At 38.5% G+C, this 16,071-nt stretch overlaps 1 protein-coding gene across 7 annotated transcripts in view; it reads left to right on the top strand.

Annotated features, from left to right (window-relative positions):
- The window catches only part of TMIGD1 (transmembrane and immunoglobulin domain containing 1), a 56,223-nt gene extending 46,139 nt beyond the window's left edge, over positions 1-10,084 (top strand). For all 7 annotated transcript variants that reach the window (XM_074189132.1, XM_074189136.1, XM_074189138.1 and 4 more), the window contains 5 exons: positions 56-331; positions 2,817-3,101; positions 8,652-8,755; positions 8,986-9,026; positions 9,959-10,084. In XM_074189132.1, coding sequence (XP_074045233.1) covers positions 56-331; positions 2,817-3,101; positions 8,652-8,755; positions 8,986-9,026; positions 9,959-9,962 — 710 coding nt within the window. In that variant the 3' untranslated portion in view covers positions 9,963-10,084. The remainder of the gene's footprint in view (positions 1-55; positions 332-2,816; positions 3,102-8,651; positions 8,756-8,985; positions 9,027-9,958) is intronic.
- Positions 10,085-16,071: the final 5,987 nt, after the last annotated feature.

Here is a 16,071-nt window from a genome sequence, read left to right as displayed (position 1 = left end):
TGTCTTTCTGATGATGTCTGTGTGTGTGTGTGTGTATGTGTGTGTGTTGTTCCAGATCTGCTCCTAACTGTGAATAACAACCCTCATAACCAAGTCCTGACAGTCAAGTCTGGAGATCAGTTATCTCTGAAATGTGCAGTTCAGAATTACATCCAAGGAGAAGAGCTACTCTGGTTTCGGGAAGATGGGAGGGTGGACCTGAAAGCTGAAAACAAAATCAATTCTAGTGAGCTCTGTATAAATGTCAACGAAGATGACAATGAAGTCACCTTTACCTGCAAGTTGCAACGGAATCAATCCATGAGCATATCCGTGATTCTGAATGTCACTTGTGAGTTGAGGAGCAAGCAGCCCTAAATTTATTCAAAATCAGTTAAGACACTTTTATTAAGCACCTACTATGAGTGAGGCTCTGGTAATACAAAGACAAAAGTGAATCAGTTCCTGTCCTCTAAGAGCTTAGATTCTATGGGATGGAGAGATGGCAATACATACATTTGAAATAGAAACACAATATATGTATACCAGGGCACTAGTAGCCCAAGGAGGGTGAAATCAGGGAAGTCTTCCTAGACAAGGTAGCATTTGATCTGAATTGTGAAGGAAGCCATTGATTCCAAGAGGCAGAGTGGAGGAGGGAGTACATTCTAGGAACAGGAGCTATCCGGGGCAAAGACGTGGATGGGAATTGGAGTGTTACGTATGCACGACACTGGGTGGCAAAGTATGTGGAGAGGAACAAACTGGAAGAAGCGTGAGCAGATGGGAGGGAGCCAGGCTGTGATCAGATTTTAAATGCACAATTTACGAGAGAGGTTTCTATTAGATCCTAGAGTCAAGAGTGGGGGGTCACTGAAGACAACTGAGGAACAGGGGGTTATGGTCAGCCCTATTCTTTAGGAAAAAGTCACTTTGACTGAGATGGGGAAACTAATAGGAAATTATTTCAATTGTCCAGGCCAGAGGCGGATTCCATCCTTGTGTGTTAGCTGAAAATTTCAGTTTGCCTGAGAAAGGAAGGAAAGAAAAGGAGGAAGGAAAGAAGAAAGGAAAGGAAGGAACTAAGCATATCTAGTAGTAGGCTCTTCCCCCAATAATCTTTTGAAACCCAAAACTGGGCAGTTAGAAGCTATCTGCCTTTTCTTAGCACCATCCCACACATTAGGCTGAGCAGAATTGAAACACATTAAGAATTCTGAAAAGGCAAGCCTTCAAAGCAACTACTCATAGCCCCTTCCATTCTCCATCATCTCAGGGTAATTATTCTTCCTGTGAATTTTACTCTTTTCCCTTCCTTTTCTTCAAACCTGCTGCCCTTCTTTTGGCTTCTCTGTCATTAGTTTGCATCTCTCTCAGACAATGGAAGTGACATAGAAATGAAGAGGAAATCCAACCCAGCCAGTTTCTTCTGCTTGTTGAGGTCCTGGTGCATTAGAGCTGTAGAGCAGGAAGGGAGCCCCCTGCCCTCACAATGAATCCAACTTCCAAGTGAGGAAACAGCACCAAGGGAGGTCAAATGACTTGCCTAAGGACTCAGAGTTAGAAATAATCAGAGGCAAGATTTGAACCCAGTTCCTCTGCCTTTCAAGTCTTTCATTATACCCTATGAGATTTTAGACACATTAACTAGGAAAAGGTTTAAGGATAATATATTTGTTTCAATTAGTCCTAAAACTGGAATGAACTGTAATGACTTTACATAATATACAGGTATACTAGATTTAGAGTTATAAGAGTTTAGAGACAATTTAGTCCAATTCCCTCATTTTACAGATTAGAAAACTGAGGCCCAAAGATTTGAACAGAGTAGAATGAATAAATTGCAGGAGAATATAAGCTCCTTCAAGGTAATTCTTGTTTCATTTTTCAGTCAGTGCATTTTCTGGGGCCTATCTCTTAGAGGGTGTATGATAAATACTTGTGGCATTGAATTAATTTACCAGGGTAGCAAGGAGAATCATCAATTTAGTTATTGGAGGTCTCTTAAAGATCATTTAACCCCAAAGCTCTCTTTCTCCAGATGAGGAAATAGAGAGAGATCAGTGCAGGAATTGGAACCCAGAAGTTCAGACTTCTGAATTCAATATTCTTTATGTAGCACCAGTCTAGCAGTATGAAATTTAAAATAGTATGGTTGAAATACAGTTCATCTGAAAAACAGATGTTTTATTGTTAATTGTAGACTACAAGATTAATATGAGTCAGAAATGGGATATAGTAGTCAATAAAATGGATAAAATCTTAGATTATATTGAGAGGCCTAATATCTAGAACAAGGACTAGATAACCTCTGAAGTCCCTTCCCATTCCTTCCATAAGTTTCCAGGAACAAATGAAATAGTTCCTTGGGAAAAGGGGCAATTTGGGTTCATTTCATTCATCCTTGGAAGTTATCAATAGAGGCTACTTTATAACCGTATGTTCTTATGAACCCTCTAGCTTCAAATTCAGCACTCTCCATTTTGCAAGGAGGCAAATTCAAGTTTGTACCTAAGGAAAAACATTCAAATAATTAGGGATATTGAGCAATTAAATGGGCTGCTTTGGAGGGTAGTGGGCTTCTCCTTGACATAATATCTTCAATCAAAGCTAAGTGGTTTCTTTTTTGGGTATTTGAATATAGATAGAATTCTCATTCATAAAAGGGTTGTTCTGAATGGCCTCTTGAGACCTCTTCCAAAGCTTTGTGGACAAACCCATAGATCCTTGGGATAAGGATCTTTGCAGCATCAACAACACACTGTGTCACAATATAGAGAATTTTAAGGATGATCTTGCTAATCCACTAACTAAACCCAATTGATTGTACTGTGCAGATGGACCTTTTCTGGATGGGAGAGACCTGCAAACAGTCCAGGAAGGAAGCAGCGTAAATTTAGACTGTAAAGTGAAGTCCAATCCCCTGCCTCAGATGATGTGGTACAGAAACAACAGTGTCCTGACTCTAAAGAAAAACCATCACCAAATATACCAGACAAGTGAACTGTTACAGTTGTCTATCTCCAAGGTCCTGAAATCTGACAATGGGACCTACAGTTGTCGTGCAAATTTGCCTTCGACATCAACATCAGAGAACCAGGATTTCCACCTCATCGTTGAAGGTAACTAATATACCAAAGAAAGATATGAGAGACTTCCTAAGTAAAAGGTAGAATGGTGTCCTATGATAGGTACTTGTATGTTAGTTAATGATGATCAAGATTTATCTCTCTCCCCCCCTCCACCCCTCTTCCACCCTATTTCATACTCTGAAGTTCAGAGAAAAGAATATTGAAACTGGAGGCAAAGAAACTGAGTTCAAATCAGAGCTCTGCCACTTAGTAGCTGACATAATGGAGAGAGTACTAACCAGGAATTCAGAGGACTTGAGTTTAAATTCTGGCTCTGTCATGCATACCTGTTAAAGTAGAAAGAACACTGATTTTGAAAGGGCTCCATTCGCTTTTGATACTTATGTGACCCTCCCCATCTTTCAAAAAGAGGGGATTGGATTAGAGGGAACTGGAGATTTCCATTACCTCCTATGAACCTGCATGACCTTGAGCTAGTCTCTTGGGTCTCAGTTTCCTCATCTATGAAATGAAGTGGTTGAACCAGTGTCAAGATCCCTTCCAGGTTCAACTCAATATTACATGAGCTAAAAACATAGACCCAACCAAGGGTGTCTGGCACTAAATATTCTGGCCATTTTTTCTTAGGAAAATTTAGTCTTTGTTTCTAGTTCTGTTTTGACCTAAAGCTCTCTTCAAGTCAAAGTTGTGCAGGGAGATAAAGTTGTGTCTGAAATGCTAAGAAGAATATTCCTTGAATTACTTAGACAATGAAGGAAGTAGTCACTGGAATTTTCAGGTCCAAGGTCATTGAAATATGAGCAAGGAAAGAAACAGAAAGTAAAGTAGGAAATTATGATGCTGGAGAAAGAACACTAGATTTGTAATAAAAAGACCTTGACTCTATCACTACTCCTTGGATGGCCTTGGGTAAGATATTTCACTTTTCTGAGATTGAATTTCATCCTCTATAAAATGAAGGCATTGGATGGGCTGATCTCTGAAGTCTTCTCCAGCTCAGAATCTATGATCCCAGGAAAAGACAAAAATAAAAAATGAAGGAATTAGAGCAGTCAATCTTTCCGGTCCCTTCCAGATCTGATCTTAGAATATTCTTTGATTCTGAACCATAGGGTATCCAGAGTATACTGGAGTGGAAGAGACAGCTGTGAAAAACAAAATGAAAAACATTCCCCAATAAGCTTGGCTTGCTCAGGTTTATGGCCCAAGCAAGGAGTCTACCTGTAGTACTGGATGGGGTTTTTTTCCTTCTCATAGGTCTTCTACGAACAAAGGGAAAGGTGAGATACCCATTGTTGCAAAAACTGAGAATGATGACTCAGATTTTTCCTGGTTTGGGAATATTGAATTACCTACAACCAAACAAGTTTAACACTCCCCTTTTCAACATAAAAGCAGATCATTAACTTCAAACTATTTGAGTACATGGATATCTTTTCAGGGTCCTCTCACCTCAGCACTTTTGTCAGTCTCTCTCCCCTCCAAAACCAGAAGCATTCACAAAAAGTGGCTGGCTCAACCAAAGGGCTTGGGATCGTTTGTCTTTCTTGATGGCCACGTGGTTCTGACCAACTCGGAGATGGGGAGCAGTGGCTTATTGTTCCCCTACTTCAGTGATGACCCATCTTCTTAGTTGATTCATTGGGAAAGGGACTGATTTCCTCTGGGACTTACAAACCTTCCAGATCCAAGACACAAAGAAACAAAACAATACCCATGGGGAGGAGGGGGGCAGAAGTGGGGTAGGAAATGCCACATTCCAACTACTATCTTCACCCATGGTTTGTGGGGTTACAAAAGCCCTAGGATGTAATATCCTATCAAATAATAAACTCAACAAGCATTCAGAGATGAGAAATTAGACATTGACACAATTCTTTCTGTGTTAAAAAGCAACGGTGTAGGCGTTGTTTCCTGCCATGCAAGAAACATTAGGCTGATGTGGCAGGAAGGTTGCCAGGTTGACTTTCAGGTGTGTAGAATCCTGTTCTGGCTGGAGAGTTTCCAAATCTGCTTGTTTTGCTTATTTCTGTGTAGCCCAGTAACCAACCTTCCCCCTCTTCACCTGCTGTATAAACTATCACTGTTACAACTTCTACTGTTCATGTTGAGTTAGAATGCCAAATCAAGTCCACCATATTAATCTTTCAATTGCTCTCTAACACTGCACTACTCAGATTTAAGTAAAGGTAGACTGACTGACTATCTTAAAGAGACACATGGCATCTTTTATGAAGCCCAAATATAGGGAAATGATTTTCTAAGAACTGAGGTAAAAGGGACAAGATTCCACAAAACTCCAAGTCTATGTAGGCAGCCTTAATGTTCAGGATTTTGGGGGATGCTGTTTTATTTTATTTTTCAATTACATGTAAAGATAGTTTTCAGTATTTATCTTTTTTTGCAAACTTTTGAGTTTTTAATGTGAGTTTAAAATCAGGTACCAGGAAGCAAGGTGACCTCATTGATGGAAAGAAGACTTGATAGGCTTGGTTCAAAGAGATTCTTGGCAGAGGCTTGAGATCCAAATTTCCAGCAGCTAAAATAACTGGAATTTGGGGGGGGGTGTTAGAAATCCCAGATGTTTTTTCATTTTTCTGGATGGACACTTTTCCCAAAGCACCCACTTTTCTTTCTTCACTGAGTTGTCCCTTCTAGGATATCTGGCTTGGAAGGGAATCATACACCCACCAGCAAAGTCTAAGAATTCTGTCTCCTCCCAAGATTCAGAGTCACCAGGGCAGGTTCCAGGGGCCCACCCAACCTGCCTTCCTCTGAGATGTCATTTCAGACAAGGGACAGCCAAAGAATTTTGATTATTTACTCCTGAAAATTGTCCATAATGGAGGGAGGGAAGTAGATGAAGAGCTGAAAGGGACCTCGGAGGTCTTAGGGTCATAGGTCCAAAGGAGATGTCACCAGACAAGAATATCAACTCACTGAGGATAAAAGAAAGCTGTTTGCTTTTATTGCTATATCCTTATAGTCTAGCACTGTCAATGAAACATAGTTAAATGCTGAAATAAATGCTTGCTGATCTAACCTTATCTGAGACCCAGAAAAGACTTGTTTAAGGTCCTACAGTTAAGTAACTTTCAGAGGCAGGATTTGAACTTAGAGTTATCATTCTTTCTGCCATATCATATAACCTCATGGAAAATGATTGGGAAAGAGGATGAATAACCATCATCAGTTAGCGTGTTCTCCAGTTTCCAGTTGTGAATCTACACATATCATGGTATTTCAAGGGTCTATGATTCTTGTTGTCACTGATGCTAGCTGCAACCTATCTTCAATTAATAATTCAGTGCTTTCTTCTCCCTACCATTTGACTGAAACTTCTCTCTCCAAGTTCTCCATCGATCTCTTTGTTGCTAAATTCCATGACGTTTTTCCCATTTCTTGCTGCCATGCCTCAGACCACTAACCACTTCTTTCTTTCTGGCATTCTTTCTCTATGATTTTTTGCAGCCCAGACCTCTCTTGGTTCTCCTCTTACTTGACCAATCATTTCTTCCTTGTGCCCTTTGTGGAATTATGGCCTTTGTTCCTACTTGTGGGATTTTCCCCTCCCGCCATGCCCAGATCTTTTGTTCCTTTCTCTGTTGTCTCCAAAAGATCTTATCTCATCTCTCCAAGATTTGGCCAATCAACTTTATTCAAATTACCTCCAGATTTACATATTCAGCTGCCATATTCATCTTTCTCCTGGCATCTCCAGCTGCCTACTGGACATCTCCATTTCTTTGTCCCATAAACATTTCAACCAAAACATATCCCAAACAGAACTCATTATCTTTCCCACCTGGAATCCTAACTTCCTGATTTCTTTCAGGCTTCCATAATTTCAATTTAGGAGCCATCTTTAATTCCTTACTTTCTATTACCTCTCATAACCAATTAACTGCCAAATCTTATCCATTTTATCTTCTGAGTAATTTTCTTACCTGTTTCCTTATTCCTTCTTGCCAGGACTGTTCCATATGCATCCAGTCCCTTCCTTCTTCCATCCATCCTTCTCACAGCTGCCAAATGGATGTTCTCAAGGCAGAGTCTAACCATGTCACTTTCTTATCAAGAAGTTCCAGAGTCTCCCCATTGCCTTGGGATGAAATTCAAATCCTCTATTTAGAATTAGAAATTCTTCACAATCTGACTCCCATCTATCCTTAGAGGCTATCTACCCTTAGAACCTCCTTCCTGTATGCTATATTCTAGTTGGACCAAGTTCCTTGGCTTCCCTTTTGTGTGACATTTCTCCAGTCTCTCTCTCTCTCTCTCTTTGCATCGATAATCTGCAGACCTAGAATGTTCCCTATAAGACTTTCTATCTATGTATCTATCCATCCTTCTATCTTGCCATCTATCTAATTATCCATCCATCCATCCATCTATCCATCCATCATACATACATTTACCTAGCTAGTCATTTGGCTAGTTATCTATGGGCAGTCATGGTGGAGTGGATAGTGAATAGAGAGCTAGCCTCAAAGTTAGGAAGACTTGAGCTCCTGATATATCCTGTCTGTGTGACCCTGGGCAAATAACATCAATTCTTAGGAATTTTCTTAATGGGTATTTCTTTACACTGATGAAATCACAAATTTCAACAGAATAAATGTAGACACATGCACATATATAAATTCTTTTTGGTCTCTGATTTCATAAGAATAAGAAACTCCCAATGAGGCCCATCCTCCTCTTATGAAGATAGGCATCTTTGCCACAACTTCCAAGTCTTTGAAAGCTGCCCAGGACAACAGGTGGTGGGGTAATGGATACAGAGTCATGAAACAAGGAAGTGAGGCAGCCTGACCCCAAGGACTAAGCTACCATATGCTTCTCATCAACATGACTAGAGCATTCTTCTGAACCATCTTCTCCCAGTGCTTCCAAGAGGAATTCTGAATTTAGGGAACATATCTTCATTCAAATTCCAGCTCCTGGGGGGCCACAGCAAGCTGCTTTATCACCTTGAACCTCACTATCTCTACTTTTAAAGCACAGCAGTTGGGCTGAATGACCTTTAAGGTCCTTTCTACATTAAGCTAACCAGTCAATCAATAAATTTTTTATTAAGGGCCTTCTATATACAGGCATGGTACTAAGCTAATAGACAAAAGATAGTCCTTGCCCTCAAGGGGCTCAAAGTTTAATAGAGGATAGGATGTCAGATGCTATAGTCAGAGCAGGGAGGTGACCCTCTGCTCTTATAGAAGACTCCATAGAAGACATAAATTCTGTTAGGTCTTGCCAGACTGGAAGAGGTTTTAGGCAACTGACCCAGAAATGGACAGTGAGTCTGTCCTCTGAAAATCTGTCTAAATTTGGAAAGACTTATCACTAGGCTAAACCCAAGATGCTTTTTTGATGCAAAAATTCCTAAAGTCCAGTCAACCAGGCCATCAAGTAGTCCAATGTGATGATTGCCAGAAATGCCCACTTCAATGACCTCACAGGTCCTTCAAGTAATAAAACATTAAAGTGCATATATGTTGTTGGGTATGGTCATATGATTAGAGACATTCTATAATCTCTTCTTCCATTCCTTCTTATGATCTATATCTTAATTTTTGACAGATAGAAAAATCACTGTTCCCAACGAACCCATCATTGCTGCATCTGTGGTGGTCTTCTTCACCATATTGTTTGGAGTGATTGCAAGAAGAGAAAAGATAATGAAGGTAGCTGAGAATTCTAGGATGCAGGGGTGATGGGGGTAGGGTATCAAAATCATCTCAAAGGAAACCAGAGAGCTATTTGCACAGAGCTAGGAGTAAAGGGCAGAGCCCCTTCTCCCTAGTTCTGTGAATCTATGAACTTCATTTCCCTAAAACCCTAAATAAGATAGCTAAAATGAAGGTTACCTTTCTCTCATACATGTAAAATCATTCCTGCTGTGGTTTCTTTTTAGCTCTGCCAGAGAAATCAGAAACTTCCAATGGATACATCTCTGTAAGTATTTGGGGATCAATTATTTTCCATAATCAGACCTACTTAGGGTAGTTGGTAACCAAAGCTATAACTAAGGTGGGACAATGGATCTTTGTAGTAGAAGAAACCAGCCCTCTCTGTGGCAGCTTGTATTCCTTACATTCATAGTCCTCTTTTGTTTCTTGCCCTCACTGCTTCCCCAAGGTGCTGTGGTCATGTTATCCCTGTCCCAGACCCATCTACCCTTTTGTTTTGCCTCTCTGCCTCCTACCAGTTGGTAGTTGGGGAGAATAGAGATTTTTCATTCAATGATTCTGGGGTGGGGTAAGTATTTCAGCCACTCTTCTGAAGGACTTCATTTGGACAGACTGTTCTCATAACTGTCCTTATCACATCCTCATCACAGGAGAGATATAACTCTCCTGATAACCCAAATGGAAAACCATCCATTTTCCTTGGACAATCCTTTTGTTTGAGGGATTAGGAGGAGGAAGGGAGGAAATTGAGAGTGTGCCTACTTAATAGGGATAGAAGTGAAGTAAGACTACCAAGGACAAGCTAGGTTGGCAGGCTGTTCAGACCTCAGCACCACCCTCAGCCTTGGGCCTTCACCTCCCTTTGAGCAATTTCTGGCTTATGAAACTGCTTTTTTATTGCCATGTGGTGTCAATGACTGAGAGGGCCTGCCCCAAGGGAAGACACCCAGGTCGAACTCCTTACACTAGGGCTGGGAGCAAGGTTGAGGTTGTAAATTGCATCCTCAGTGCTGAATGTCTTTTGTCTTTGGGAACTATGTCAGTACTACTAGCTACTATCAAAGTTGAGAAGTCAGTGAACAGAGCAGATGAATATGGTACCCTTTGAAGACCTGGAATTCTCCTCTATGTTCTATGTGCAACACTTCCCCATTTGTGGAATTGCTGATTTTTATTTGTGCTTCTTTCTGATTTTAGGTGAGGAATCAAGCAACCTGTATAATATGAGAAGAGGGCAACAACAGGGCTTCTCCGGTGTGGAGTTTCTTGTGGATTCCTTGCTTTTATTAAAATGTTCTCCCTTGGATGGTTGGTGATGATGAAGGAGGTTTTGGGTTAATCATTTAATTCCAGTTTATTTCATTTGGCTAAGTCAAGATACTAGAAGGAGGAGGATTGATTGGAAACAGAAGAAATATTAGAATTTGGACAAGGCTTCTCCTCAGGGGTTAAGGCAGTAATGATCCTTCTCCTTGTACAACATCCAATTTTCCACCTCCATATCTTTGCATAATTATCTGGAATTCCCTTTTCCTAGAATCTCTGATTCCTTTCAAAGTAGAGCTCAGATAATACCTCTTTGCAGGGGTCTTTCTTAATCTCCCCAGTTATTCCTATCCAATTACTTTTGTATATGCTTTTTATTTACTTATCTAGGGACAGATTGTGGCCTTCCTTGTTGCCCACTCCTGCCTCTGCAATATAAACTCCTTGAAGGCAGGGAATATTTTGTGGTTACTGTTTTTTTGCGTGTTTTTTTTAAACTTTGTATAAAGGGTTGGGAACTTAATAAACACTAGTTCCATAAATGGAAATTCAATTCAATTGAACTAATGTTTATTCAATTCAATAGAACTAACATTTATTAAGTTCCCAGCATATGCTTAGTCTTGGCATTGTGTGACATTTACTTATGAGCATATAGGATTAGCATAAGATATGGGGCCAAAGAAAATATCTGTTTATAAGCATTCCCTCCCCTCTTTTTTGCACAACAATTTGTAGAGCTATTCATGCATTATAAGAAAAAGAGCCATTCCCCAATTAATAAATGATCAAAAGATATGGTCAGTTTTCAGATGAGGAAATCAAAGCTATCTATTGCCACATAAAATTGCTCTAAATTACTATTAATTAGAGAAATGCAAATTAAAACCATTCTGAGATACTACTTCATTGTATTAGATTGGCTAATAGGACAGAAATGAAAATGACAAGTGTTGACGGGGATGTGGAAAAATTGAGATACTAATAAACTTTTAATATATGATGATGATAATCTTTATCTTTCATTCTCAAAGAAGACCATGACACCAGGGGAAGTGATGCCATGATAACCACATGAATAGGATTTTAGTGAAAGGGGACTGTGCTAAGTCACCAGGAACTGTTGGTGGAACTGGGAATTGAACAACCATTTTGTAAGGCAATTTGGAATTAGACCCAAAGGACTATAAAACCATGTATATCCTTTGACCCAGTAATACCACTGCTAGGTCTACATCCAAATGGAGATAAAAAACAAAAAGGGAAAGTACCTATATGTACAAAAATATTTATAGCAGTGATTTTCTGGTGGCAAAGAACTGTAAATTGAGATGCCCATCAATTGGGGAACGATTGAACAATATCTATTGTTATATATGATTGTGAGGGAATAGTACTGTAATACAAGAAATGAAGAACAGATGTTTTAGAAAAACCTGGAAAGATTTACATGAACTGATACAAAGTGAAATGAGTAAAATCACGCTAAGAGCAACACTGTAAGACAAGCAACTGGAAATGACTTAATTCTCAGCAATATGATGATCCAAGACAACTATGAACTTATAATGAAAAGTTCTATTGGTCCCCAGATAAAGAATTGATGGAGGAGCAGCTAGGTGGTGCAGTGGATAGAGTACCGGCTCTGGAGTCAGGAGTACCTGAGTTCAAATCCGGCCTCAGACACTTAATAATTACCTAGCTGTGTGACCCTGGGCAAGCTACTTAACCCCACTGCCTTGCAAAAAACCTAAAACACAACTAAAAAAAAAAATTGATGGAGACTGAATACAGACTGAAGCATACTTTTTTCCTTCCTTTAATTTTCTTGGTTGTTTTTTTTTGGGGGGGGGAGGTCTATGTTTTCTTTTACAATATGACTAACATTTTGTATGACTACACATATATAACCTATATAAAATCATTAGCCTTCTCAATGAGGAGAGCAGGGAAGGAGGGAGAAAATGTGGAACTCAACATTTTTAAAAACAAATGTTAAAAAATGTTTTTACATGTAATTGGAAAAAACAAATTACAAAACAAAATGAAAAATGAAAAAAAATTAGCTGTATTTTCCCCCTACAGTTCCTTAGCTGCTTAACAAATGGTTGTCTAGGAGCGGCTAGGTGGCATAGTGGATAAAACATCAGCCCTGGAGTCAGGAGTACCTGGGTTCAAATCCGGTCTCAGACAAAAATTACCTAGCTGTGTGGCCTTGAGCAAGCCACTTAACCCCATTTGCCTTGAAAAAACCTAAAAAAAAATGGTTGTCTAGTCCTGACCTGCTTTTGGTCCACTTGTGAATTTTGTTTTTGAATCCTCACCATGTAGCATAGGGTCTCATAGTAGCAACATAGTAAGTATTTAATAAATCCCTGTTGATGACTTGATTGGTGAAATGGTCTCTTTCCTCTAGAAATTGCTTCTACTGTTTCAATTTTAGGACTATTTTCACTTTTCTCTATAGAAATGACTGGCTGTCAGCAAATAGGAAAAAGGTCCCTACTGATGAAAAAAATAAGAGAAAGGGACAGAATGTGTAAAATCTTTTTTTTAGGTTGGTTTTTTTTTTTGCAAGGCAAATGGGGTTAAGTGGCTTGCCCAAGGCCACACAGCTAGGTGATTATTAAGTGTCTGAGACCGGATTTGAACCCAGGTACTCCTGACTCCAGGGCCTAGAATGTATAAAATCTTAGCAGAAGTGTTGCTAAATAGTCAAGGCCAAATCTTCTTTCCTTATGGTTTCTTTAGGAACTTCAGTCAGGAAAGGAGATAGATTATAATGCAGTCTGGTCTAGGCTTGTGATTGGGAGGTTTTCCAGATTGGGTGGCAACAGTCAGGGTTACCAGGGAGGCCTCCAGATTAGTGGACTTTGGAACTGAAAGAGATTTTAGAAATTATTATCTAGCCTAATTCCTTAATTTCACAGAAGAAAAAATGAGACCAAGAGAAAACGGTGACTTGTCTGAGGTCACCTAAGTGACTGAACCCCAATTCCAACTAAAATGGCTGTTCACCAAACTTGGCATTTTTGATTATCTAACCCAGGTGAACAGTTCAATTCCATAAGGTGGAAGTTCTCAAAGTGAGACTTTGGAAATCTAAAGCCTCTTGAGGTCCAGAAAAAGTTCCTAAGGATGATTTAATATTAAAGAGAAGTTGGTTTGGAGATATTTAGCTTCTCATTACTGAAGATCTTCATGCAAAGCCCAGGTGACCCCTTGTCAGTTATGTGCCATGTATGTGTGTGTGTCTGTACATATAAAAATAGTTAAATCAAATTAAATATTAAAATAATTTAATGATAAACAGTAATGTTACACATGATCAAATGAATTCAATACATTTAATTAAATAGAATATAGTTAGTCTGATCATATATAATAAAATTAATAAGATATATTTAATTTAATGAATCTATGTATTTATCTAGTTACATCAATCTTATATGACATGATTTCCCTCTATATATTAGATATAATATATATATTCACAATATACATGTATATATATACATATTGATATAAATAATACTTATACATTATAGAACTAGTTATGTTGATGTATAAATTGATCCAGATGACCAGTGAGGTTGTGTCCAAGCCTGAAATTCTTTGATTCTATGCTTCTGGGAGGTGAGCATGATGTAGAGAAGTGGACTAGAATTCAGAAGAGACTTCTGTTCCAGACTGACTTCTGATAGTCAATGTATAAATCTGGGCAATTTCTTTGACCTCTTGGCTCCTCTGTAAAATAGAAATAATAATACTACCTCTCAGGTTTGTTGTGTGATGCAAATGAATGAATGAATGAATGGATTGATAGCTAAATTGAATTAATTAAGTAGCTAGGTTTCCTGAATGTTTTAGTGAATTGCTGGGAGGTGGCAAGGAAGGTTAGACATTTAATATCTTGGCCCCACCTTTGGAATTAGGAATTAACTTTGTTCTAGGACATGGAATTCTAGTAATGAACTCACAAGCAAAGTTATTCATCAGTAAAGGGTTTATTCACCCTTGTAAAATCCAGTAGCCTTGACTTATGATACCAAAGTATCATAGACAATTAACAGGAGTTATAATATTACTATTTGCTGAACCCATTTTGATTTTCTCTTTAAGCTAAGGAAAGTCTGGTCTTGTCTGGTTTAGTGTTATTATTGTTGTTACTAATAATAATAATTTTTTACTATAAATATATGGAGTGAACTCATTCTGAATAAATCTAAGGAAAGCAACTGGAACTTTGGAGCATTCCCACCACCATGATAATTCTCTCGCTATTTTTTTTTTTTTTAGTTTTTTGCAAGGCAATGGGGTTATGTGGCTTGCTCAAGGCCACACAGCTGGGTAATTATTAAGTATCTGAGGTCGGATTTGAACTCAGGTCCTCCTGACTCCAGGGCCGGTGCTCTATTCACTGAACCACCTAGCTACCTCCACCATGATAATTCTCCACTAGTTATTTGAACAGATAAATGATTAGTAAAATATTGGGGTTGTGAAAGCATGAAATTGTTTCTTGGAATTCCCCATAGTCACATCCAGCTCCACTTTGGCTTAAGGAGTAGGTATGTAGATAGAGTAGTTGGAACCTGATGGTAAGATTTCTTTAAAAAATTTTTTTAAAATTCTGAATTTAACAAGTACTGAATAAAATGAAAATTGCATATACAATGTAGAGCAAATAATGAGTATTCTCAGGAAACCATGTATCTCTATTGCATATGACTTTTTCCCCTTTTTAAATATATAATAAATTCAATATTTCACTTTCAAAACTGTCCTCCTGATTATCTATATTTCCTCCTGAACTTCCTTGTTAACCCTTCCTTCTTTTTTATTTTTTTTTGACAATACTATTTTTATTCCTTAACTCCTCACTCCTTGTCCTCTGGGAGGTGGGGGTTGGTGGGAAGGACAGAAAAACAAAACCCATATAATATAGCAAATAAGCGCTGTCAGGCAAAACTAATTTACCCACTGGCAATGCCTGACAATGTATGTTTAGGGACAGTTAGACGGCAGCGGACAGAGCACTGGCCCTGGAATCAGGAGGACCTGAGTTCAAATTTGACCTTCCACACTTACCTCGCTGTGTGACCTTGCAAAAACAAAAGCAAAAACAAAGAAAATGTACGGGCCTATCGCCCCTCTAACAGGAACTAGTTAACATTGAGGTCATTCATAATTTCAATGATCAGTTTCTTAAATCTTTAAAAGTTTTTCTTTACTCATTATATTGTGATTGTATAAATGTTATTATATAAATGATTGTTCCAGTTCTGTTCATTTCCCTCTGTAATAGTACATATAACTTTTCTTAGATTTTTCTGAAATTATTCCTTCATTTCTAAAGGCACATTATGTTCACTTACTATAATTTGGTCAACCATTTCCCTCTTGATGAACACCACCTTAGTTATTTGCTGTAACAAAAAAATAGCTGCTATGGATATTTTTGTACATATAGGTCCTTTTATTCTTTTATTTCTTTGAGGTATAGGACTAGCAGCGATATCGCTGGGTTAAAGGAAGAACAGTTTAATAACTTTGGGGGTACTTTGCCATCAGTGTATTGATATGTTTGTTTTCCTAAAAATTCTCCCATACTTGCATTTTTCATGTTTATCATTTTTGATAATTAGATGAGTATGAGGTATAATCTCAGAGTTGCATTAATTTACACTTCTCTATAAGTGGTTTGGAGCATTTTATAGCTAATTATAATTGGATTTCTTCTTCTGAAAACTACCTATTCATATCCTATGACCAGGGCTGTCCAAAATGCAGCCTGCCTGTGGATTTACTAAATGCTTTAGCAAACGAAACTGAGCTACCACAGAGCTCTCACTAAAATGGCAAATCAAAATATATTGTCTATTATTTCAATAAAAATTTTTAAAAGTAAGATTGAACAGCCCTGTCCTGTGGCCTTTTATCTACTGAGCAATGGCTCTTTTTTGAATACATATTGAATGATTTCCTTGAAAATCTTAGATCTGATGGTGAAATTTTAAGAGACCCTGAAGAGACCCCTTCAT

Source organism: Macrotis lagotis, chromosome 5 (assembly GCF_037893015.1).
Source record: "Macrotis lagotis isolate mMagLag1 chromosome 5, bilby.v1.9.chrom.fasta, whole genome shotgun sequence".
NCBI lineage: Eukaryota > Metazoa > Chordata > Mammalia > Peramelemorphia > Peramelidae > Macrotis > Macrotis lagotis.
The sequence above is the reverse complement of the archived record's forward strand: the minus strand, read 5'-3'. Positions and strand labels throughout refer to the sequence as shown.